Below are 27946 nucleotides of genomic sequence, written 5' to 3' on the forward strand. Positions count from 1 at the left end.
TAAGTCTCACAAAATAGAATTTAGCTGAGAGAGGACTACTTAAAAAAACACAAAATAAGTATATTCTCCAGGGCTGTTACAGATTAGGACAGTAGGATACACATTTGTTCACCAGTATTGTTCAGACACTTGGCTCCAAAGCATTACAAAGGAGACACTGCCCATTTACCACAAGCCACTATGCCTAATCCTATATCAAAGAATATCTAACAAGCTGCTCACTGAGGCATTACAGGTTTACATCCAACCTTAAGTCCTGTCATGCCATAAAATTCCAATTTCTTCTTTAGAAAGGCATAGTTCTGGGCAGTGATGGCACATGCCTTTAATCCCAGCTCTAGTGAGACAGAGGCAGGTGGATCTCTGTGAGTTTGAGGCCAGCCTGGGCTACAGAATGAGTTCCAGGAAAGGCGCAAAGCTACACTGAGAAACCCTGCCTTGAAAAAAAATTCCTCTAGAAAGGCACAGTTCTGCCATATGAGCATTATGGCCAAGTGACAAACGTTTGAAAAGTAAAACACAAGGTTTGTGGTGGTGGTGGTACACGCCTTTAATCCCAGCACTCACTTGAGAAGCAGAGGCAAGTAGATCTCTGTGTGTTTGAGGACAGCTTGATCTACAGAGTAAGTTTCATGAGAGGCTCCAAAGCAACACATTGGAACCCTCTCTTGAAAAACCAAAAAAAAAAAAAAAAAAAAAAAAAAAAAAAAAAAAAAAAAAAAAAAAGAAAAAAGAAAAATAAAGAAAGAGAAAAAAGAAATGTAGTGCTGGGTGGTGGTGGTGCACACCTTTAATCACAGCACCCAAGAGGCAGAGCCTGCGAATCTCTGATTTCAAGGCCACCCTGGACTACAGATGAAGATCCAGGACAGGCACAAAAAACTACATGGAGAAACTCTGTCTCACAAAACCAAAATAAATAAATAAATAAATAAATAAATAAATAAATAGTGAAAAATAAATAAATAAAAATAAAGAAATGGAAAACACTATTGTGTTACAGAGTTGCCTGATGAAGCAAGGCTTTCCTTTATGCCCTCAGGCAGGAAGGAGGAAAATTCTTGTAAAGGTAGTTAAAACCTAGGACCTAGGCTTTGAGAGCTTTCCTTAAGGGTCTGATGTGTTGACAATAGAACAGCTCCTTCCCTAAAGCCAGAAATATGCTTTGGAGATCTGGTAATGGTCTAGGGCTAGGACCTTTGTGGTGGGGTTTTTTCAGATCATGAATTTATCCCATTGTGTGATAGTTTCTGCTGACTTCATAAAGGTCATCCATTTTCTTCAGTTTTCCACCTGGAAGTAGTATACAAGTTGCTATTCTTCTTGTTTTTTTTTTGTTTTTTTTTGTTTTTTTTTTTTGTTTTTTTTTTTTTTTGAGACAGGGTTTCTCCGTGTAGCTTTGCGCCTTTCCTGGAACTCACTTGGTAGCCCAGGCTGGCCTCGAACTCACAGAGATCCGCCTGGCTCTGCCTCCCAAGTGCTGGGATTAAAGGCGTGCGCCACCACCGCCCGGCTATTCTTCTTAAGAAGCTTAGTTGAGGCTGGAGAATTGGCTTAGAGGTTAAGGGCACTGGCTACTCCTCTTCCAGAGGTCCTGATTTCAATTTCCAGCAACTACATAGTGGCTCACAACTATCTATAATGAGACCTGGTGCTCTCTCTTCTGGCCTGCATGCATACATGCAGGCAGGATACTGTATGATGCATAATAAATAAATAAATAAATAAATAAATAAATAAATCCTTTTTTAAAAAAGGTGCTTAGTTGACATGAGACACAGGTTGTACAAGACCTCATTTATTTTCTCTCTTTCTCATCTCCTTCACCTCAGAACCCTGTCACTGAAGACGATCCTACTGTTTCATATCACTGGGTTACTTAAGAAATAATTTTGGAAATGTCTTTGCTGTGTAAGTCTCCCATCTGTCTAAGTGGGTGGAGTTGCAGTATTTGGTCCCAATTTGAATTACTCAAAGTGTAATCTGAAGCCTGAATCCAAATGTCACAATGATGATGGAATATGGGGAATGCAAGATCTCTTCTAGGCTGGTTCCTCTTTGAGCATTAGCTAGAGATGAATGCATGCTTTCATTAAAGAGATTTTTTTCCATATTAATCTCTTAATTGTGTAGAGTGATTTGTCCCTTGGAAGGCATATTGATTCTAGGACACTTGCATTTTAATCATTTTAGAAAGATGTTTCTGACACAAGCTCTCTTAGGTTGACACAAATGGCCATGGTCCCAGTGTGTTGCTCTCCAGGTCAGTGATCTTGCTGTCCTCCATATTACAGCTGCAAAATCTTAAATTGAATGATTGTACCACCTCTAGGTTTAAAAACTACCCATTTGATTCATCCAATTTAATATCCATTGTTGTAAAAGGAAAGGACTTGCATTTGGAGCATGGTTTCTACCTTCAGACCAGAATAGAAGGAATAGTATATTGTGCACACTACTGCAGAAAAGAGGGTAGATAATAAGCTGCTGAAGTCACCATTATTAAAAAAAAAAACAGAACTTGATTATAGTAGGAGGAGTGATTTTGTAATTTCTAAGCATTTACTAATTGAAGTTTTGGGAATTAAGACAGACGAGACTAATTGGAATGGAGGGACTGTGAAAATTTCATGTGCTGGTGGCCTGGCACCTTGATCCAGCATACATTATAGGCAGGTCAAGTTTCAGTTGAATGTTCTGTGGCTGTCTTGGTGTCCCAGTTCCATCACTGGAGCCTTATGTAGTTACAGAAAATTGCTAGTTCAGCCTCCATATTCTTAATTGTTTGGAATCCTAACTAGGGTCACCCTTATAGGTTCCAAGATGTTTTTTTTTTAGATTTATTTATTATCTAAACAGTATTCTGCCTACATGTGTCCCTGAAGGCCAGAGGAGGGCACCAGATCTCATTACAAGTGGTTGTGAGCCACAATGTAGTTGCCAGAAATTGAACTCAGGACCTCTGGAAGAGCAGTCAATGCCCTTAAACACTGAGCCATCTCCCAGCCCAGGTTCCAGGTTGTTTACATTGTACTATTTTCATAACCCCTGCTAAAAGCTCCCCTATTCCAGTTATCTCTCCCTACCTTCTCCTCATTTGTCTCTTCCTTACTCACCTGATCCTTCCTGTTCCCATCCCAACTTGCCATCAGTGCACCCAAAATATCTATTCTATTCCCTCTTCCAAGGGAGAGATGCAAATCTCTCCTAGGGCCATTGTTTCTTCTTTAGCCCCACAGCATCTATGAATTTTACTGTGATTAACTGTGATTACTGTGATTGTACTTTACTGAACTACTTATATCTGCTTTTTTTTTTTGCTTTTTCAAGACAGGGTTTCTCTGTGTAGCTTTGCTCCTTTCCTGGAACTCTCTTGGTAGCCCAGGCTGGCCTCAAACTCACAGAGATCCGCCTGGCTCTGCCTCCCGAGTGCTGGAATTGAAGGCGTGTGCCACCACCGCCCGGCTAAACCGTATATCTACTTATAGGTGAGTACATACCATGTTTGTCATACCATGTTTGACTCACTCAGGATAATAAATAACTAAAGAATCTTGACAACATCAAACTAAATAATCCATTTATAATGGGATATACCTCTAAACAGAATTCTCAGTAGATGAATCTAAAGTTGCTGAGAAACACTTGAAGAAATGTTCAACATTCTTAGCCATCAGGGAAATGCATATTAAAACTTCTTTGAGATTTCATTTTATATCTGCCAGAATGAGAAGATCAATAATACAAATGATAGTTAATGCTGGCAAGGACATGGAGCCAGGGGAGTCACTGCTTTGACAAGTGCAAACTTGTACAGCCACTGTGGGAAATAAATATGCAATCCTCTGAAAATGGGTAGTCAATCTACATGAAGACCCAGCTTGGGCATATACCCAAATGATGGTCCTCCACCCTACCACAAGGACAATTGCTCAACTAGATTCATAGAGGCTTTATTTATAATAGCCAGAAACTGTTATGTCTGTGAGAGATTTTGCTGATTGATGATTGAAATGAGAAGGCTCCTCCACCTAGGGTAGCAGGAATGGCTATTCCATCTAGGGTGACTGTAGCAAGAACATACCCAAGTTACAGGAGAGGAATAATCATTCTTGATTCAGACATGGTATAACACTCATTTATTCACACATTAAGATTACAAGTAATATTTATCCTGTCTTCCAAATGGAAATGGAGTACCTCTCCAGGTGTACAGGTCCGGACTCGCCACATCTGTTATTTGGATCTTGGGTCAGCCTTCCTCCAGTTAGCCATGTCTTCACTGGGGACAGGATCTCACATCTCATGCAAGGGTCTGATGAGATCTGTTGATCAGGTCTGAGGCTTCATTTTATATCTCTTTCTGGCAAGGTTTCTAGTCTTATCCCAACTTCCACACATAGATTATAGCTCATCCCTACTCCATTTGTGGTTTACTTAAGTCATTCTATTGCTTATCACTCCAGTTCACCCTACGTCTTACATGTTCCTTACAGTGACAATAACCCTAATAAAGTGGGCCTGGGCTAGAAAAGGGAGCCAACTGAGCATGAGACAGTTACTGCCAAGAGAGAACACCGGAAAGCAATCTTTGCCTGTGGGTTTTGCCTTCAATTTTTAGCATGGGTTTTTATCCTCATCTCTCAAGGTGATGGAGTGTGATCTGACACAATCAGCCAAATAAACCCATTCATTGCCTGATATGTCTTTGATTAGAGGCTTTAATCGTAGCAAGATAAAAGAAAGTTAGAACAAAATATGTAACACCAACAGTGATTTTGTTGCTAGGTAGAACCTGAGAATGTTGTCTTTTGGAAGAATGTGGAAGATATCAGGACCTTAGTTGGCAAACACCATAGAAAGTTACACACAGAACATTATTGGTCCATTGTGTATGACTAGGAATATGGGAATGTTAAGAGTAATGGCTGAAAATGGAGATTGAGGCTATTGAATTTCAGTCAAAATGACTCAGTAAAAATTAGGCTAAGAGTCACTTGTGTCATATTTTGGCTCCAAATCATTTCTTATTCTGTCAATGCCCAGGATATTTATTAATGCAGAATTAAAAAATAATGTGCTAGTTTCTTAAATGGAATATTGAATATGTTGGAGTGTTTTTATAGACTCATTCAGGTTAACAGTGGAAGAAAACAAGAGAGGCAGAAACAATTGAAAATGAGAAGGTAGTTTCAGAGGGCAGTGAAGTGTTGAAACAGGCAAGGGTTTTCAAAGACTTTATCACCATTATACAGATAATGGAAGCATGAAGGGTAATGGAAGGTGCCCTAAGTTTAATGCTCTATTTACCTATTGCTTCAAGTTATGAAATGAGTAAGCAAAGTGGTTTCTAGTCCCAGCAAGCAGCTTCATACAAAACAGGCTTCACCTGTGGTCCAAGCATGTTAATGTCCATCCCAATCAAGAAGTCAAACTTTGCAGGATCCCCAATCATCTGCTAGTCCTGGAAACAAGAGAGAATCAATATTTAATGTCATGGATTTTTAGCCTCTGGTTACAGTTCAGCATTTTTGGAGGAATCTATGATTGGCAGAGACAGAAACCAAGTGAGGATATTGGGAGGGTTCACTTCATAAAGTTGTGACAATGAGGCTTGATGTTTTTTATTCTTTTTAAACTCATTACTCTTTTGGTGTCCAGCTACCTAGTTCTAAAATAAATCACACCCATAGAGGCTTATTCTTTCTTATAATTGCCTGGCCTTAACTTGGCTTGTTTCTAGCCAGCTTTTCTCACCTTAAATTATCCCATATACCTTTTGGCGTTTATCTTTCTCTATTCTGTTTAGCTTTCTTTACTTCTTATTCTATTGCTTGCTGTGTAGGTGAGTAGATCGCTCCTGGTGTCTTCTCTTTATTTTTTTTTGCTGCTTCTTCCTTTTTTCTATGCAGATTTTTTTCTCCCATTTATTATCTCTGACAGCCATCCTTGCCTATCCTTTCCTGCTGAGCTATTGCCCATTCAGCTTTTCATTAGACCAATCAAGTATTTTAGAAAGGCAATGCACACAGCTTCACAGAGTTAAACAAATGCAACATAAAAAATGCAAAACATCTTTGCATCATTAAAACAAATGTTCCACAGCATACACAAATACAACACATCTTAAAATAGTATTCCACACACCTGGGTTACATTTTGTGACCACAAGATGTATAGATACCTCAGCTATGAGACATCTTCCATGTAGACTTAGCTGCATATGGGGAGTAGAAGTAACCAGAGAGAGAGAGAGAGAGAGAGAGAGAGAGAGAGAGAGAGAGAGAGAGAGATGTATGGGAAGTTGCAGGGAAAGGGCCATCTAAGCCCTTTGGAACTGAAGTCCCTTGCATCTGAGACAGAGATACAGGATTTGTTGTTTGTCTTGTGGTGCTTCAGTCTTTCCTTGGTTCAACCTTCCCTCACTGTGTCTCCATTTCACTGTTTTGGAATGTGAATGGGACTATGTATCATTGTATGTTTAAAAGATGTAACATGCCAGGCGGTGGTGGCACACGCCTTTAATCCCAGTACTCAGGAGGCAGAGCCAGGCGAATCTCTGTGAGTTTGAGGCCAGCCTGGGCTACCAAGTGAGTTCCAGGAGAGGCACAAAGCTACACAGAGAAACCCTGTCTCGAAAAACCAAAAAAAAAAAAAAAGATGTAACTCTACTAATTTTACAAGATGTCACTGTCAAGAGATCATCATGAGTGTCAGGAGAGACTTTGGACATTTGAACAGTGTCAGAGCTGTTGCAGACTATGAGGATCACTGAAGTAACTAAATGCATTTTCTTCATGAATGACCGTAAGCCTTAATGACTTGGGTCAAAATGTAATTGATTAAAAACCCTCCCAGATAAGATACTGTATTTGGACACATGTTTCTCCTTGGTTATTTCTTTCTATTGTTTTGAAACCTTTAGTAGGAGGAGCCTTTCTGGATAAAATTTTTCACTAGGAGTGTAATATGCATCTCTATAGTTTCAGCACATTTCCTGTTTGTTCTGTATACTGTCTTGTGGTTAAAATTAATCAGCCAGCTTCCTTCTTGTTCTACAATGCCTTTACCAACATTATAGACTTTCTCAAAATCACATACAATAGAAGCTATTGCTATTCAGTGCTAATGTAGTTTGGTAGACTGATAATAGAAAAATAAATAAATAATATACATATGTATTTATATAATATATATTATTTATATATAGGTAAATAATATATAAATTATATATATAAATAAATACATATATATTTATTTATTTTTCTATTATCAGCTTGATACAGTATAAAGTCTTATCCTAAGAGTGAAATGTTTCATTTAGGCTTGCCCAGTAATTGAGTAAGATCAAAACTTATTTTAAGTCACAGTCATCCTAGAGTCCCTGATGCTATAGAGCCTCTCTGGTTCTGTGGGTTGCCGTCTGATTGTTCTTTGCTTTATATCTAGAATCCTCTTATGAGTGAGTACATACCATGTTTCTCCTTCTGAGTTTGGGTTACCTCACTCAGAATGATATTTTCTAGTTCCATCCATTTGCCTGCAAATTTCATGCTGTCATTTTTTTTCCTCTGAGGAGTAGTACTTCATTGTGTATATATATCACATTTTCTTAATCCATTCTTCAGTTGATAGGCATCTACATTGTTTCCAGCTTCTGCTTTGAACATAGTTGAGCATGTATCTTTGTGGTATGATTGAGCATTCTTTGGTTTATGCCCAAGAGTGGTATATCTGGGTCTTGAGGTAGATCGATTCCCAATTTTCTGAGAAACCACCATACTGTTTTCCACAGTGGTTGTACAAGCTTGCACTCCCACCAACAGTGGAGGAGTGTTCCCTTTGGTCTGCATCCTCACCAACATTGACTGTCATTTGTGGTTTTGATCATTGCCATTTTGACAGGTATAAGGTAGTATCTCAGAGTGGTTTTGATGTGCATTTCTCTGATCATTAAGGAGGTTGAGCATTTATTGAAATATCTTTCAACCATTTGTGATTCTTCTTTTGAGAATTCTCTGTTTTGCTCTCTAGGCCATTTTTTAACTGGGTTGTTCAGTATTTTGATGTGTAGTTTCTTGAGTTCTTTATATACTTTGTAGAACAGTCCTCTGTCAGATGTGGGGTTGATGAAGGTCTTTTCCCATTCTCTATGCTGTCTTTTTGTCTTATTGACCATGTCTTTTGCCCTACAAAAGCTTCTCAGTTTCAAGAGGTCTCATTTATTAATTGTTATGCTCAGTGTCTGTGTTGCTGGTGTTATATTTAGGAAGTAATCTCCTCTGTCAATGTGTTCAAGTGTACTTCCTACTTTCTCTTCTGTTAAGTTTAGTGTAACTGGGTTTATTTTGAGGTCTTTGATCCCCATGGACTTTTGTTTTGTGCATGGAGACAGATATGGATCTATTTGTAATCTTTTACATTTTGACATCCAGTTATGCCAGCACCATTTGTTGAAGATACTTTCTTTTTTTCCATTGTATAGTTTTGGCTTCTTTGTAAAAAATCAGGTGTTCATATGTGCATGGATTAATGTCAGTGTTTTCAATTTGATTCCATTGGTCTGTATGCCAGTTTTTATACCAATACCAAACTGTTTTTATTACTGTAGCTCTATATCAGAGCTTGAAGTTAGGGACAGTGATGCCTCTAGAGGTTGCTTTTATACAGGATTTTTTTTAGCTATCCTGGATCTTTTGTTTGTCCATATGAAGTTTAGTATTTTTCTTTCAAAGTCTGTGAAGAATTGTGTTGGTATATTAATGGGGATTGCATTGAATCTGTAGATTGCTTTTGATAAGATTGCCATTTTTACTATGTTAATCCTACCTATCCAAGAGCATGGGAGATACGTCCATTTTCTGATTTCTTCTTCAATTTCTTTCTTTAGAGATTTGAAGTTCTTTTCAAAAAAGGTCCTTCACTTGTTTAGTTAGTGTTATCCCAAGGTATTTTATATTATTTGTGGCTATTGTAAAGAATGATGTTTCTCTGACTTCTTTCTCAGCCCTTTTATCATTTGTGTATAGGAGGGATATTGATTTTTTTAGTTGATTTTGTATTCTGTCACTTTTCTGAAGGAGTTTATAAGCTCTAGGAGTTTCCTGGTAGAATGTTTGGGTCAATTATATATACTTTCATATCATCTGCAAATAGTGAAAGTTTGACTTCTTCCTTTTCAATTTGTATCCCTTTGATCTTCTTTTGTTGTCTTATTGCTCTATCTAGAACTTCAGGTACTATATTGAATAAAATATGGAGAGAGTGGACAACCTTGTCTTGTTCCTGATTTTAGTAGAATTGTTTTGAATTTCTCCCCGTTTAGTTTGATGGTAGCTGTTGGCTTGCTGTAAATTGCCTTTATTATGTTTAGGAATGTTCCTTGTATTCCTGATCTCTCTAAGACCTTTATCATGAAGAGGTGTTAGATATTGTCAAAGGCTTTTTCAGCATCTAATGAGATGAACATGTGTTTTTTTTTCTTTTAGTTTGTTTATATGGTGTATTACATTGACAGATTTTTGTATGTTGAACCATCCTTGCATCCCTGGGATGAAGCCTACTAGGTCATGGTGGATAATTTTTTAATGTGTTTTTGGATTCAGTTTGCCAATATTTTGTTGAGTAATTTTGCATCAATGTTCATGAGGGAGATTGGTATGTAATTCTCTTTCTTTGTTGTACCTTTGTGTGGTTTGGCTATCAGGGTAATTGTAGCCTCATAAAAAGAGTTTGGTAATGTTTCTTCTGTTTTTATTGTGTGGAACAGTTTGAAGAGTATTGGAATTAGTACTTCTTTGAAAGTCTGGTAAAATTCTGCACTGAAACCATTTGGTCCTGGGATTTTTTTTTTTTTTTGGTTGGGAGATTTTGATGACTATTTCTATTTATTTAGGGGTTATTGATCTTTTTAAGTTTATCTGGTCTTGATTTAGCTTTGGGTTGTGGTACCTATCCAGATTTTGTGGAGTATAGGTTTTTGAAGTATGACCAGATGATTCTCTGGATTTCTTTGTTGTCTGTTTTTATGTCTCCCTTTTCATTTCTGATTTTGTAAATGTGGGTGCTCTCTCTTTGCCTTTTGGTTATTTTGGTTAGGAGTTTGTCTATCGTGTTGATTTTTTCAAAGATCCAACTTTTTGTTTCATTGATTTTTTTGTATTGATCTCTTGGTTTCTATTTCATTGATTTCATCCCTCAATTTGATTTTTTTCTGGCATCTATTTCTCCTGGGTGAGTTTGTTTCTTTTTGTTCTAGAGATTTCAGTTGTGCTGTTAAGTAATTGGTATATTTCTCCATCTTCTTCATGTGTGCATTCAGAGTGATGAAATTTCTTAGCACTGCTTTCATAGTGTCCCATAATTTGGGTATGTTGTACTTTCATTTTCATTGAATTCTAGGAAATCTTTAATTTCTTACTTTATTTCTTCCTTGACCCATTGGTGTTTCACATGGGCATTATTCAGTTTCCATGAGATTATAGACTTTCTATAATTTTTGTTGTTGTTGAAATCTAACTTTGAAGCATGATGGTCCAAAAAGATTCAGGAGGTTATTCCAAAATTTTTGTATCTGTTGAGATGTGTTTTGTGACCAAGCGTGTGGTCAATTTTTTATTTATACAAGTACAGTTTAAACTGGAACAATTCAGATTTCTGGAAGATGAATACAGAACTAGAGTAAATGCTTAACTCTGTAGAAACTTCAGTAAAACAATCTCTGAGTTCATCTTATCTTTTTGTTTGTTGATGAAAGTTTACAGTGCAGATGGGTTCTTAATATTTACTTCTTTCTGTCCTATAACTGATTACATAGACTAGGCTAACTTTCAACTCAGAAACACATATACCTGCCTCTACCTTCTAAGTTGTGGGATTAAAGGCATGAGCCAATACATCCAGCTTACAAAACTTCTTTGTAGTTAGTAATGGTTCATGCAATTTCTCTGATGTGTGCTCAGTACTGTTGAAGTGTTTGCTTGTATCTCTATCTCAGTTAATAGGCTTTTCTCTTGCAAGATGCTGTCCGATTCAAAGCATTCAGAAATAATAGAAGTAATCCTCCTATTCAGTTTCTTTGTGAAATCATTAGATGAGTTCATCATAATGTGTGAGGTATAGAATACATGTTGCAGTCATCAGAATTATGTGGCTATTTGTCAAAGAAGCACACATTTACAATGTTGTATCATGGTTTTTGTTTTATACATATGGATGGCATATTTATATATGGCATATTTTAGAATGCAGTGACATATAATGATGTGCATGTCGATATCACTCAGGAAGAGTGGGCATTGATGGATCCTTCACAGAAGAATCTCTACAAAGATGTGATGATGGAGACCTATATGAACCTCACAGCTATAGGTAATACTATAAATTTTCCTTCACATTTTAAATAAGGGGACAATAGTTTCTTGGTTGTTGATGCTCTTCTGCAATTCTGATTGAGAATGAGGAAGTGTGAGGTGAATAAATCACAGTTGATTGTAAGGATCAGTGAAGATAGTAAAGTAAAATTTTCAGTTTCCTGTAATATTTCATACATTTTTTTCTTCTCCTATATTTTAGGCTACAATTGGCAACGTTTTGAAGTTGAAGAACATTGTCAAAGTTCTCAAAATCATGCAAGGTAATTTTCTTGTAAAAGCTGATAGAAATGGGCCTCTGTGCATATATATATATATATCTGGAAGTTTTAAAGAAATGAAGCAATGTAAACAATCACAGCTTAAAATGCATCAATGATCATTAAATGCTCATAAACACATTTACCTCAATAGCAGGTAAGTGAATTGTGTTTGTAATTGATTCTTTTAAGAAGGCTGACAAAAAATAAATGTCTTAGAAGAAAATACCATTGGAATAATAGCTTTATCACAGCTATGCTGTACAACTGACAATCTGTTTAGTTTCATAGTATTCATATTACAAAAGATATACTCATTGAATATGTGATAAGAATATATACACAACCTTGTAATAACCAAATAGTCCATAGTATATTTACTCATATGGTTGTTCTGTCTTTGCTAATTTTAGTTAGATGGGTAGTTAGAGTCAAAAGTTAAAGGGGAGAGGTTGTTGTAGAGAAACACTATTCCCTATACCATATATCAATGAGGAACAGAAAGTCCAACTGTAAATGAAATGTGGAAATATTCTTGTTTTTATTCTTTCATTAATAGTTATATTATATGTCACTCTGGATACCAGCTCTATTAACATAAGGATTTGGAGAGAAGCAGTTTACATCTCTCAATCTCAGAACAATTAGAAAATACGTAGTAGTCCCATGTTGAGTAAATTGTTGAATGTGATTCAAGTTTACAAAAAATTTGTTTTCCAGCTTCATTCAGAATAGATCAACAAACACACCTCAGAAAAGCCCCATGAGTTCTAGGACTGTGTAAATGCTTCTCTTTGTCCTGGTCAAATTTGAAAATGTAGCATGACTCACAGTATAGAAAATTTATCAATGGAATAACTGAGGTAAATGTCCAAATTCTCCCATTTCTCTTCAAATATGTGAAAAACCTCAGAGAAAAATGATGCCATAAATATGAGCCAGGTAATAAAGGCTCTTACCATCACAGGCATGTTGAAATATACAAAGTCAACCTTAATGCAGGGGAACAACATGAGTGTAAACAACTTGTTAAAACCTTAAGATCACAGTTCTCTTTATGTTTAGACCAAATTGTAAAATTAATTCATGCAGATGTAAAGACTCAACAATATAATGAATGTAGTAAAGCTTTTAAATGTTTCAATTATTCTTGCAGGCATGAAAAAAGTCATACTTCAGAGAAATCACATGACTATACTGATTGTTGTAAAGCCTTTGTATGTCATAATCATCCTCAAAGGCATGAAAAAACACATCCTGGAGAGAAATCCTATGAATATACTCAATATGGTAAAACCTTTGCACAACACTGTCATCTTCAAAGGCATGAAACTACACATACCGTTAAAAGACTTTATGAATGTAGTCAATGTGGCAAAGCCTTTGCTCATTGGAAAGTTCTTCAGTTGCATAGAAGAACACACCTTGGAGAGAAATCCTATGAATGTAAACAATGTGGTAAAGCCTTCACACATTCCAGTCATCTTGAAGTACATAAAAGAACACATAATGGAGAGAAACCCTATGAATGTAATCTGTGTGGAAAAGCCTTTGCTCAAAACAGTGCTCTTCAAAGGCATGAAAGAACACATACTGGAGAGAAACCCCATGTATGTAATCAGTGTGGTAAAGCCTTTGCTCAACACAGTGCTCTTCAAAGGCATGAAAGAACACATACTGGAGAGAAACCCTATGAATGTAATCAGTGTAGTAAAGCTTTTTCTCGTCATAGTAATCTTCAATTGCATGAAAGAACACATACAGGAGAGAAACCCTATGAATGTAATCAGTGTGGTAAAGCCTTTGCTCAACACAGTGCTCTTCAAAGGCATAAAAGAACACATACTGGTGAGAAACCCTATGAATGCAATCAGTGTAGTAAAGCCTTTGCTCATCATAGTAATCTTCAATTGCATAAAAGAACACATACGGGAGAGAAACCCTATGAATGTAATCAGTGTGGTAAAGCCTTTGTACAGCCCAGTCATCTTCAAGTACATAAAAGAACACATACTGGAGAGAAACCATATGGATGTTATCAGTGTGGTAAAGCCTTTGCTCAACACAGTGCTCTTCAATTGCATGAAAGAACACATACTGGTGAGAAACCTTATGAATGTAATCAGTGTGGTAAAGCCTTTCCTGGACACAGTGCTCTTAAATTGCATGAAAGAATACATACAGGAGAGAAACCCTATGAATGTAAACAATGTGGTAAAGCCTTTGTACAGCCCAGTCATCTTCAAGTACATAAGAGAACACATACAAGAGAGAAACCCTATGAATGTAATCAGTGTGGTAAAGCCTTTGCTAAAAACAGTGCTCTTCAAAGGCATGAAAGAACACATACTGGAGAGAAGCCCTATGAATGTAATCAATGTGGTAAAGCCTTTGCACAGCCTGATTATCTTCAAGTACATAAAAGAAAACATACAGGAGAGAAACCCTATGAATCTAATCACTGTGGGAAAGACTTTGCTCATCATAGTGCTCTTCATTTGCATGAAAGAATACATATGGGAGAAAAAACTATGAATGAAAACAATGTGGTAAAGTTTTGCATGTCATAGTCATCTTCAAAGGCATAAAAGAATACATACTGGAGAGAAACCTTATGAATGTAATCAGTGTGATAAAGCCTTTGCACAGCCCCATAATCTTCAAGTACATAAAACAACACATACAGGAGAGATACTCTATGAATGTAATCAGTGTGGTAAAACCTTTGCTTGACACAGTGCTCTTCAACTGCATGAAAGAATACATCCTGGAGAGAAACCCTATGAATGTAATCAGTGTGCTAAAGCCTATGCTCAACACAATGCTCTGCAATTGCATGAAAGAACACATACGGGACAGAAACTCTATGAATGTAAACAATGTACTAAACCCTTAGCACAACCCAGTCATCTTCAAGTACATACAAGAACACATACTGGAGAGAAACCCTATGAATGTAATCAGTGTGGTAAAGTCTTTGCTCAAAACAGTGCTCTTTAATTGCATGAAAGAATACATATGAATACAAACAATGTGGTAAAGCCTTTGAATGTCATAGTGATCTTCAAAGGCATAAAAGAACATACTGGAGAGAAACCCTATGAATGTAATCAGTGGGAATAAGTCTTTGCAGAGCACTGTCATCTTTGAAGACATGAAATTACACATACTGGAGAGAAACCCTATGAATGTAATCAGTGTTCTGCGAGCCTTTGCTCATCACACTCATTTTCAAAGGTATACTATAACACGTAATGGAGTGAAACCATACAATTGTGATCACTGTGGTAAAGCCTTTGTTCATCATAGTGCTCTTCAATTTAATGAAAGAACACATAATTGAGAGAAACCCTATGAATGTAAACAGTGTGGTAAAGCCTTAGCACAGCTCAGTCATCTTCAAGTATATTAAAGGACACATACTGCAGAAAAACCCTATGAATGTAATCAATGTGGTAATGCCTACTCACAACACAGAGCAACCCTATAACTGTAAAATTTCTAGTGTGTAATTGGTCTCTTAAAGTCTTTGAATATAACATTAGACTTTGAGGATCTGAAAAAAACTCATACCAAAGGAAATCTGAATATATATGAATTGTTATGATTTCAGGCCACATACTTACATTCAATTACACAAAATTAATTATTTTGGAAAAAATCTAAACTGTATCAACAATCTGTTCAAGCATTATTATGTCTCTTCTTATTTTGTTTACACATGTCAACTAATATAGACAAAAGGCCTATAAATTTAAATGATAAGGTAACTGAGACAGGGTCTTTACATATCCCTGGCTGTCCTGGAACTCACTTTGTAGAGCAGGCTGGCCTCAAACTGATGGAGATCCACTTGCCTCTGACTCCTGAGTACTGAGATTAAAGGCATGCCCTACCATGCCCATCACTTTTGATCTTTTTGAGTATCTGTTTTTGAAGGCTAACTGACCTACATACTTCTAGAAGACACTTCTCTTCAAATACATGAAATAATAAATTTTGTAAAATTTCATAGATGTGTATCATTGCTTTTTTGTTGCTTTGAAAATGGATGATATCTATGTGAACTTAGAAAAGGGTTTAATTTGGCCCTTGGTTCCAGAGCAATACATGAACTCCATAAAAAGTCGCATTGAAACAAGTATCAGACATGGCAGCTAAAGCAGACAGCTAAGAATTCACATTCTGCTGTGGGATGTTCTGTATGCAAAATGTGTTGCTCTGATTGGTCAATAAATAAAACACTGATTGGTCAGTGGCTAGGCAGGAAGTATAGGTGGGACAAGGAGGAAAATAAAGCTGGGAAGTTCAAGGCTGAGTCAGAGACACTGCCAGCTGCCACCATGACAAACAGCATGTGAAGATGCGGGCAAGCCACGAGCTACGTGGCAAGGTATAGATTAATGGAAATGGATTAACTTAAGCTGTAAGAACAGTTAGCAAGAAGTCTGCCATGGCCATATAGTTTGTAAGCAATATAAGTCTCTGTGTTTACTTGGTTGGGTCTGAGCGGCTGTGGGACTGGCAGGTGAGAGAGATTTGTCCTGACTGTGAGCCAGGCAGGAAAACTCTAGCTACAAATGGTGCCCAAGTGTTGGCAAGAATTTCCACCTAAAACCTGAGAAAAGATTCTAAAATGGAGCTAAAAACAGCTTCCTAATTTTCTCTCTCAAATGAGGTTCAGCATGCAGGTTTGAGCTACTGGCGGGTTCCTAGCGTGAGTGCTCGACCTGCCGCTGTATGGTGGGAATGAGGCCTCTGCAAGTGGCACATTAAGCTGCATGGTAGATTTAGCCTTTGCTAGTACAAAACAAAAAATGAGGTTTCTGGGCTACATGCTGCTTGGATAAAAGTATAGACCCACGGATAGCTCCCAGAGCTGGCGGTAAACTACCACCACCATGTTGGGAAGCTGAGGTGGGCAGTTCCAGCAGCCATAGCCCCTTTTCAGTCTTACAAATGCTGCAGTATAAAGAAATAGATCCACAATAAGACAGATTCAGATGTAATAGTTTACAATGTGTGTAAAATATATGTAGGCTTGAAAGAGACAAAAAAGGTGATATATACAGTTATATAAACAAATACACAGTTTTAAAAAATAAAGTCTTTAAAGAGACAGTAAAATTAATATAAAAAATAAGCCATGTAAAGATGAATATTACACAGAGAATCTGGATTGTGTTGTCTTTGAGATTTTTAACTGCAGAAAAACATTTGATCGTAAAAGATGTTGAGTTAAACCAATATGTATATTTTAAAGATACCTTGACTTCAAAATTTGGATGTAAGGATGTGTTGCTTTGGAAAGGAGACTCTGCTTTTGTTCCCACAGAAAGCCAGAGGCTATGGATTTGTTCCAGACTAAGATTCATCAGGTTTGACCAGCCAAGACCCCCTGAAAGGTCTCCAATGACACCATGGCCATGATGATCCAACATCCAGAGTAGTTTGAAGTCAACTGGCTTAGACAATACAGCCTCATGGACTATTCCATAATCCTAAAATTTTCTTTGTGTCCCCATAAGATACAGCGCCCCCCTCCAGCAGGAAGTAGTAAGAGAAGCTATGCCCAAATTCCAAAATTATATGTAATTTTACTTTGTTGAGGTTAAAACCTTCCTTTTTGAAAAAAAAAAGGGGGGGGGAAGTGCTATGGGATGTTTTATATGGCAATGTTTTGCTCTGATTTGTCAATAAATAAAACACTGATTTGCCAGTGGCTAGGCAGGAAATATAGGTGGAACAAGGAGGAGAATAAAGCTGGAAAGTGGAAGGCTGAGTCAGAGACACTGCCAGCCACCACCATGATAAACAGCATGTGAAGATGCCGGTAAGCCACGAGCTAGTTGGCAAGGTATAAATTAATGGAAATGGATTAATTTAAGCTATAAGAACAGTTAGCCAGAAGCCTGCCACGGCCATACAGTTTGTAAACAATATAAATCTCTGTGTTTACTTGGTTGGGTCTGAGTGGCTGAGTGGCTATGCGACTGGCAGGTGAGAGAGATTTGTCCTGACTGTGGGCCAGTCAGGAAAACTCAAGCTACCACATTTTTTTTTGGTTTTTCGAGACAGAGTTTCTCTGTGTAGCTCGGTGCCTTTCCTGGATCTTGCTCTGTAGACCAGGCTGACCTTGAAGTCACAAAGATGCACCTGACTCTATCTCCCAAGTGCTGGGATTAAAGGTGTGTACCACCACTACCCGGCCTGCAGCATAAAGCAAAAACTGTAAATTGGAAATGGTGTGCAGATGTTAATGCTCAGGCCAACCCTCAAAATTGATTTCTTCTAGCAGGGTACCATTTTTTAAATCTGAAAATGATACATTACTCCAACTTCAAGCCTATATGCATGCTTTCTCTTACATGGACCAATTCATGAAGGAGAAAAAGGCTGTAATCCTTTAAATGCCTCAAAACCCATGTTAACAGAATTATAATAGAAAAAAATTTATAATTGAAAATTAGTTTAAAGATTTGTTTTTATTTTAATTATGCTATGTGTGTGTGTGTGACTTCCTCTGGGTATATGTATGTGCATTCTGGTTTCCAAGAAGGTTAGACCCTTGGAGATTTTTGTAGCAGGAATTACTCAACATCTTTGAGAACCAGATCTTAGTCCAGGAAATGAACTTGTATTAATGGCTTGGTCATATCTCTATAACTGTCAATGTTTTAAAGTTTTTATATCATCTTGTTGTCAGGAAATAGATAGGTACTCATAAAAAAAGAAAACCCTATTTATGTAACAATTTGGTTAAGAGTTTAGACAACACAGTTTTCAATTTCAAGGAAAAAAAAACTTGTTTGAAGTCTTTTTATTGTAGATTTGAAGTAAGTAATTTATTAACCAAGTTCACTAAAGACTAATGTGAAGATCCCATTGTGGTTTCTGTTTTGCAACATGTGAAAAGTATTGAAGTGTGGGATATGTGTGGCAAATTCAATTAGTAAAGTTTATTTTGTGGTCCTTATATTCCTTTTGCGGCTTTTGTTCATCTTCTTTTGCACTTTCACTTATTCAGAAGTATTTATCTGCTGCCTTGTATAGAATGGTATGGCTGTTATCTAAGTGGTTCATTTTTATTTAACTGTCAGGCAGTATGTGATCACATTTTACAAGAAAGGGTGTTCATGAAAGGGTGATAGATTTTTGTTATTGGTTGTATTTTTAATATTTAATATTCATGGTTGTATTTTTAATATTTAATATTCACAAATGCGCTTGAAATATTTCTTATCCAGCCTGGCTTGAATGTCAGTAATTACTCATCAATACATTAGAATTCATGATCCTTGTGTGTCAGTCTCTTGAGTACAATTCTAAGGGTAGATGATGTACTACTGATTATTGTTTTGTCAAAACTGTAAGGGAAAGGGATTGACTAAAGAAATCCACCCTGACACTTGAGCCCAGAACTTGGATAAGATGGTTCAGATATGGCCAGTGAAAGAATCACAGTTTGGCTCAAATCAGAGCCATCTCTGCCCCTGGCGAAGTGACTTGTGAAACTAACCAATCACAGAGTAGGACAATAGAATTTTGGTACTAGGGCCCAGGAAGAGGGAAAGAAACACAGCCTATGTTTGGGAGCTGAGCCAGAGAAATGAACCAAAGAAATAAGTCTTGACTCTGAATCTAGTGCCAAAACAACACTCTTGTTCCTTAGAATCAGAGTCAGTGAAAGAAATGAACACTGGTCTTAGATTTAGTGTCAAAAAGCCAAGAAAGGCCAGAGGAAAAAAATACAGTTTGTCCCTGGAATCAAGGCCATCTCTGTCCTTAGCCTACATAATTGGCCAATCCCTAGGCAGAAAAAACAAACAAACAAAAAATACAAAAAACAAAAAAATTAACCAATCACGGTTTGACTCTGCCCACAGGATAGCCTACATAAACAGTTGTGAGCTGTTGTCTCCTTCCTGGTAGAGGCAGATGCGCTCCTGGACTCATCCTTCCCAAATAAATATCTCAAAAGAATTTGGGATGTGAAGATCTTCATTCACTGGTGTACAGAAGAGCCATGCTGGGATGTCACATAGTAGATTTAGCAAGGGGAGGGGTATGTAACAGACGATCCTTGCTGAGACATCCCATAGTGGAAACCATTGGTAACACTCAAAATATATCCTACTCTCTCAACCCCTAGGAATAGATAGACTGCTTCTATATTTCCAAAGCATCTGAAAGCCTCTCACATCCAGAATGTCACCCTTATTTGAGGATGTTTATTCAAACCTCCTTGTCACATCATCTCTTTTTTCAGACCGTAACTACCACATATCAGTTGTGAAATGATGCTCAGCCTGACAGCTTTGGAGAATGCTGGTTATGTGTCCCTCCAGGGTCAAATGCTCATTCACCATTTGTGGCCTCACCCATTGTCCTATTAGATTCTCTCACCTTATCATTTGTTATTTGCTTCAAGCTAAATGTCTCTTCTACCCCTTATCTCTCTCACATTCCTTTCTTTTGCATTACAGACTTCTCTAAGTCCTCAGGAATACACTTTGTGTGTACTCTGTATTCTGCAGACTGCAATAATACTATTACCCTTGGTACTAACACCCATCCCCTATGTCCAAACATTCACAATGCCTCTATTCTCTGTGGTACTCATGTTTATCACTTTACCTGCTAGGTGGTCTGGAACTCCAACCCTGGTATTCCTGTTTTGTAAATTAGGGATGGTACCTGGTGAAGAACCCATGCCAATTCCCAACACCAAGTTCATAGCAGCAAGGCATGACAAATGAGCCATCCAAATAATACTCTTTTAGCAGCCCTGGGCATAAGTGCAGGCACAGCCACTGGAATAGCAGGACTGACTACTTCTCTAGCTATTTACCATTAGCTTTCCTCACAATTCATCCAGGATTTCTAATGAGTAGCTCAGATCATCTTTACTCTTCAGGAACTAATAGACTCACTGGCCACTGTAGTATTACAAAATCAGAGAGGATTACATGTATTAACAGGAGAAAGAGATGATCTTTGTCTCTTGGGGAAGAGTGTTGCTTTTATGTCAATCAGGGGTAGTGAAAGATAAGATCCAACAACACCAGATGGATCTTAAAACTAGAAACAGCTTGATGCCCCCAGACAGTGGAGTGCTAATAGTCAGATATGGAAATGGATGCTGCCTTTCTTATCTCCTCTTTTCTTCCTTTTTCTAGCCATAATAATTGCACCCTGCCTCATACATTTCTTGGTTAGATTTCTTCAACAACAGATCCAAAATATTTCTAACCCAACTCTGAACCAGTTAATATTATAGGATTACCATGACCTATTGACAAAGCCAGAGATCTGCAGAACCTGGTTACATCCTGAGGAGGAAGATCAAGATTGTCCCTAGAACCTCGATGCTCCAAATCAGTAGGACTCAGTGTAATAATAACTTCATCCCCTTTCCAGCCCCTAGCTGCTTATTACCCTTTCCAACTTTTAATTGCTTATTACCCTTTCCACATCCCAGCTGCCTATTACTTTTCCAACACCCAGTGGCTTATTTTTAAACAAAAAAGGGGGATGTAGGGGATAAAAGCTAGCTAAAGAAACCCAATATGACCCTGGATCTAAGAATGAGGAAAAGGTGGCTCATATAAGTCCAGTGAAAGAAACACAGTTTGGCTCAAATCAGAGCCATCTCTGCCCCTGGTGAACTGACTTGTGAAACCAACCATTCACAGAGTAGGACAGTAGAACCCTGGCCCAAGGGCCCATGACCAGGGAATGAAACAAAGCCTAAGTTTGGGACCTGAGCCAGAGAAATGTACACTTTATCCCCAAACCCAGAACTAAGGAAATATATCCTGACTCTGACTCTAGTGATAAAATAACACTCTTGGTCCCTAGAATCAGAGTCAGTGAAAGAAATAAGCCCTGGTCTTAGAGGTAGTATTAAAAAGCCAAGAACGGCCAGTGAAATAAACACAGTTTGACCCTGAAATCAGGGCCATCTCTGTCTCTAGCCCACAAAACTGGCCAATCCCTGGAAAAAAAACTAACCAATCACGGTGGACTCTGCCCCCAGGACATCCTATGTAAACCACCCTGCCTGGTCAGTTGTGAGCTGTTCTCTCCACCCTGGTAGAGTCAGCTACTCTCCTGGACTCATCCTTCCTAAATAAATCACTTTCTCAAAATAGTTTTGGGTGTGAAGACCTTCATTCACTAGTGCACAGAAGATCCTTGCTGAATATCCCATAGTGGATTGAGCAAGGGGGAGCTGAACAGAAGAACCTCACTGAGATTCCCCCATAGTCAATTGACAAGAAGGAGATAAACAGAAGAACTTTGCTGAGGCATCACTTACTGGATTGAGCAAAGGCGAGCTGAACAGACTATCATTGTTGAGATGTCTGTCAGTGGACAGAGCAAGGGAGAGCTAAAAAGCAACACTTTTCTCCTGAACTGGAGGAGATTGGTACATATTGGCAATTTTTTAGGCAGAAGAAGCAGAACTTTGCTAGGAAGACCCCTTAAGTGGGGGCTGAGTAAAGCTCAGCTGTAGTGGTTCTCCAGGCGAGGAACAGGATTGCTATATCCTGCAGGAAGACCATCCCACATCACACCAGGTATAGCCTGACTTCTCTGAACAGTCAGGATACCCTGACTTTCCTGAACAATTAGGATATCCTTTGCTGCTGAAGCACTTCCAGGCCTACCTTTCCCAGGAAGTAGAAAAAAAAAAACTTCTCTCCAGGCTGAACTGTCTCCTTGCAGTTCCAACCATCAGAGCTGTGCTAAACAGCTCCAGGTGTCTAGGACGCCTTCAGGGCAGACCTATTGTTCTGAGCAGCTTGAGGTGTCCAGGATATCTTGCCCTTCAGCACTGAATTGTTTCCTTGCAGTTTCAGCTGTCAGAGTTGTCCTAAGCAGCTCAAGGTGTTTTCTGACTTCCAAGTAGTCAAGACACTTTTCCTCAGAGTTGCAAAACTCATATTTTGGTGGCAAAATCTGGGACCAAACCCAGAGTTGTTGCAACCAATTTATTTACAAATACATTTTAATGATGTTAATTTTAAAATAGTTAATAGAAAATATAAAAATCATTAAATACTCCATGTATATCCAAAAAAACATTTTCATCTATGTGGAAGAGATGTAATAATTTAAGTGAGTCAGTAATCAACTGTATATTTTACAATAAAATTAATGTGCTATGAATATACATACATTATTTAAAGTTCCACGCATTTTCATGTCCTCATCTGTTATGCATTTGGCACTTCATCCCAAAGTATTGTCTTCTAAGGGAATTATCCAGAGATGCCAGATAATGTAATAGCAGTGAGATTTAATTTGTGAGGTCTACTTTTGTCCAACTTCATATAGTCATCAACATAACATTACAGACTTGCACAAGAAAGACATTTCCAGCACACCTGTCTCATTGATGCTCAAATAAGATTAGTGGTGATATTAAATCAATAAAATAGCATCTTTTCAGATTGTAAACATATTTTCATTGAAAGATAATGCAAATTAGGAGAAATTGAATGCTAAATCCTACTTGTAAATGAAAATGATATATTGCTATCTCTTTTGTTTTTCCTGTTTTTGAATGTGAAATTATTTAGTTTATTCCAAGGACCAAACATTTGTTCATAGTAGTTTTTCAGATCAACAAATGAATGTCAGTTATTAGTCATAGATATGTATATGTATATATGAATTCATGATCTTCATGTGTCAGTCTCCTGAGTACAAGTCTAAGGATAGATGATTTACTTCCAATAATTTTTATTTTCTCAAAATATTTTAACAATGTTAATGTTAAAATTCTTAATTCAGAATATGAAAACATTAAATACTTGTTTGTATACAAAGAAACATTTTCATCTATCTGGAAGAGATTTAATAATTTAAGTTAATCCGTAATCAACTGAGTATTTTACAGTAGAACTTGATGTACTATGTATATGGATATATTATTTGATATTCTGTGCATCTTCCTGTCCTCAACAATTATCCATTTGGCATAATATCTTGAAGTATTGCCTTCTAAGTGAATTATAGAGGTACCAGTTAATGTAATAGCAGCGACATTTACTTAAAAAAAAGTCTGGTGTGTGTGTGTGTGTGTGTGTGTGTGTGTGTGTGTGTGTGTGTGTGTGTGTAATGTGACTATAGGTTTTTAGTTCATGACAGATATGTGAAGAATAGAAGACTTTGTGGGGTCTACTTTTGTCCATCTTCATATGGTGATCAAGATGAGGTCACAGTCTTGTACAACATAGACATTTCTAACAGAGCTGTCTCATTGATGCTGAAATAAAATTAACTGAAAGATTAAAACAGGAAATTACTGTTTTTTTCTGATTGAAAACATTTTTTTTAAAAATAATGGAAAATAGGAAACATTGACTAATAAATACTATTTGTAAATAAAAAGGATATACTGATATCTCTTTTTTTCTTTTTCTTGCATGTGTAATGAGTTAGTTTATTCTAAGAACCAAACATTTTTTATAACACTTTCTCTAAACAACAAATCAATGTCAGGGAGTAGTTTCTGTGAGTAAAGGTGGTTGCTGCTAAGCCTGGTGTCCTGAGTTCATACTCTAGAATCCCATATTACTCCTACAAATCTTTCTCTTATTTCTAAACTTCTGATGTGGCATATGGACACTCACATGCCAGCACATACATAAATAATTTCAAAATAGAAATAGGTGCCATTGAGGTAACTGGCAACCAAGTGATTACCTGGCTTTCATCTCTGGAACTCACATAGGATGAATAGATAGCAGACACATAAGTTGTCCTCTCACAGCTACATACACATCATGGCAAAAGAACAGCATCAGTACATACTGGACTTCATTTCTGAGGACTCTCTCTTCGATAGCATGATTACACTCTGGACTTCATGTCCCAGGTTGCCTTTCTTTATAGGGTCATTACATATGGACCTCATTTCCCAAGATGCCTTTCTCTAGAGCATCATTATATTTGGACTTCATTTCCCAGTTTGCCATTCTCTATAGCATCAGTACATTCTGGAATTAATTTCCCAGGATACCTTTCTCTAAAACATCACTACATGTGTGATTTCATTTCCCAGGATGCCTTTCTCTACAGCATCAGTACATTTGGACTTTATTTTCTAGGATGCGTATCTCTACAGCATTACTACATATTGGACTCCATTTCCCTGTATGTCTTTATGTATACCATCAGTACTTTATTGACTTCAATTCCCAGGATACCTTTCTCAATAGTGCAACTTCATGTTGAACCTCATTTCCCAGGATGCCTTTCTCTAGAACATTACATTATGGACCTCATTTCCCAGGATGCCTTTCTCTATGCCATCACTATGATGGACTTCATTTCTCAGGATGTCTTTCTCCACAGCACCATGACATTTTGGACTCCTTTTCCCAGGTGTCCTATATCCTCAGGAGTTTTCCCATTTCTTCAGCAGGTGTCCAGGGCTCTCAGCCGGTGTAGGGCCTCAGAAGGTGACCTGATTTTCTGAATGTTTGTTATCCTCAGCAGTGTGATGATGGGGGTCAGGGTCAGGGTCTTAGGTTTAGGGTTATTGTTAGGGTTAGGGGGTTAGGTTTAGGGTTAAAGTTAATGGTCAAGGTTAGTGTTAGTGTCAGTGTTTAGTGTAAGGGGTTAGGGTCAGAGTTAAGGGTTACGAGTTTTTAGGGATATGGTCAAGGGCTTAGGATTATGGGGTTTGTTTAGGGGTATGCATTAGGGTTAGTGTTAGAGTCACAGGTTATGGTCAGTGGGTTGTGGTTAGGGTTAGGGTTACGAGTTTTCAGGATTTTGGTCGAGGGAGTTTGCGATTACAGTTAGTCTTTAAATTTATGGTTAGGGTTAGGGTTCGGGTTTGGGTTAGGTTAATGTTAGTGTAAGGGTAAATTGCTGTGTGATGGTCTGTATGTCAAATGTATTGCTCTGATTGGTCTCTAAATAAAACACTGTTTGGCCAGTATCCAGGCAGGAATTATAGGTGGGACTAACAAAGAGGAGAATTAAGAGAACAGGAAGGTGGAGGGAGACACTGCCAGCTGCCACCATGACAAGTGGCATGTGAAGATGCTGGTAAGCCATGAGTCACGTGGCAAGGTGTAGATTTATAGAAATGGATTAATTTAAGATATAAGAACAGTTAGCCAGAAGCCTGCCATGGCCATACAGTTTGTAAGCAATGTAAGTCTTTGTGTTTACTTGGTAGGGTCTGAGCAGCTGTGGGACTGGCGAGTGACAGAGATTTGTCCTGACTGTGGGCCAGGCAAGAAAACTCTAGCTACAGTAAATTATATGCGTTTTTATGGTTTTGGTTAGGGTTAGGTTTGGTTTAGGTGTCTCTATGATCAGGACTTCATTTCCCAGGATATCTTGCTCTATATTGTCACTATGTTTTGGACTTTATCTCCCAGGATGCCTTTTTCTCTATATCAGCATTGGAATAGAAACTCCATTTCCCATCATTGCTCTTGAGTTTTGAGGACACTTCCTGTTCACACTTGAGTGCAACAGTAGGTGTTGGACTTCACTTCCCAGGATGCCTTTGTCTATAGCACCACTTTACTCTGGACTTCATTTTCCAGGATGCCTTTCTCCATAACACCATGACATTTTGGACTCCATTTCCCAGGTGTCCTGTATCCCCAGGAATTTTCCCTTTTTTCAGCAGGTGTCCAGGTCCCTCAGCAGGTGTAGGGCCTCTGCATGTGAACCTGACCTTCTGCAGGTTTGTTTTGCCTCAGAAGTGTGTGGGTATGGGTCATGGTCAGGGGTCAGGTTCAGGGGGTTAGGGTCAGGTTGTTAGGATTAGGGTTAGGGTTAGGGAGTTAGGTTTAATGTTATGTATAAGGGTTAGTGTTAGGGTCAGGGGTTACTGTTATTGGGTTCTGGTTAGGGTTAAGGATTACGAGTTTTTATGGTAGGGAGATTTTGTGGTTAGGGTTAGGGCTAGTTTTAGGGTTCGTGGTTAAATTTAGTGTTAGGGTTAGTGTTTGTACAGTGTTACAGCTATGATTATTGGTTAGGGTTATTGGTTAGGGATAGGTGTGTCCTTTGCTCCTCAGGGTTAGGGTTAGGGTAAGGGTTAGGTATTGGGTTAGTATTAGTGTTAGAGTCAGGTTCCAGGTATATGGTCAGGATCAGGTTCCAGGTTTACTGTCAGTATCAGGGTCAGGGTTAGTTCTCTCTCCATCTTGATTTCATCTCCCAGATGCCTTTCTCTTTACATCTGCAATGTTTTAGAAACTACATATCCCCTCATGGAATTTCAAGTTGGGTGGAAACTTCCTGTTCTATCTTTATATCATCATTTCTTTTTGGCCTCCATTTCCCAGGATGCCTTTCTCTACATTGCCAGTGTGCTACAAGCTACATTTCCCATCATACCTCTTGTGTCCTCTTCCAGGATGCCTTTAATGATACCATCAGTATGGATTGGACTCCATTTCCCAGGATTCCTTTTCAGTACATTAGAATGGTTCTAGAAACTGCATCATGCCTCTTGGATAATTTCCTAGGATCCCTTTTCTTATAGCATTGCTCGATGTTGGACTCCATTTCCCAAAATGCTTTTCTCAATATTGGCCTTATATTACAAACTACATTTCTCATCATGCCACTCGCATCATTTCCCTGGATGCCTTTCCTTTTGGCAACGCTACCAGTTGAACCCCATTCCCAGCATGCTTTTCTATGTATTATCTATGCCAAAATGTTTCCCATCATGCCTCTTGTGTCAAAAGCAAGCTTCCTATTCCCTGTTTATACCATGAGTGTGCTTTGTACTCCATTTCCCAGGATGACTTTCTTTTTATTGTATGTCTATTATAAACTACACTTCTCATCATGCTACTGGGGTTATTTTCCAGAATACCTCTCCTTATTGTATCAGAGTTTTGTGCTTTAATTCCCAGGATGCCTTTGTGTATTGTGTCACTATATTTTAGACTCCATTTCCCACGATGCCTTTCTCTACAGCATCAGTACATATGTACTTCATTTCCCAGGATATCTTATTCTATGGCATCACTATAGTTGGACTACATTTCCCATGATGCCTTTCTCCATAGCACCATGACATTGTGGACTTCATATCCCAAGATGCCTTTCTCTTCAGCATCACTATATTATGGACTTCATTTTCCAGGATGCCTTTCTCCACAGCACCATGACATGTTGGACTCCATTTCCCAGGTGTCCTGTGTTCTCAGGATTTTCCCCTTTTCTTCAGCATGTGTCCAGGGCCCTCAGCATGTATACGGCCTCAGCAGGTGGAACTGACCTTCTGGAGGTTTGTTATCCTCAGCGGTGTCTGGGTAG

General features: G+C 38.0%; 1 protein-coding gene across 1 annotated transcript in view; it reads left to right on the top strand.

Annotated features, from left to right (window-relative positions):
* The window catches only part of LOC131900948 (zinc finger protein 431-like), a 66082-nt gene that overhangs the window by 24458 nt on the left and 13678 nt on the right, over nt 1-27946 (top strand). Inside the window, exons 2-4 of the mRNA XM_059252257.1 lie at nt 11244-11370; nt 11575-11635; nt 12789-14181. Of these exons, the coding sequence (XP_059108240.1) occupies nt 11244-11370; nt 11575-11635; nt 12789-14181 (1581 nt within the window). The remainder of the gene's footprint in view (nt 1-11243; nt 11371-11574; nt 11636-12788; nt 14182-27946) is intronic.

This window comes from Peromyscus eremicus, unplaced genomic scaffold (genome assembly GCF_949786415.1).
Source record: "Peromyscus eremicus unplaced genomic scaffold, PerEre_H2_v1 PerEre#2#chrX_unloc_1, whole genome shotgun sequence".
Taxonomy (NCBI): Eukaryota; Metazoa; Chordata; class Mammalia; order Rodentia; family Cricetidae; genus Peromyscus; species Peromyscus eremicus.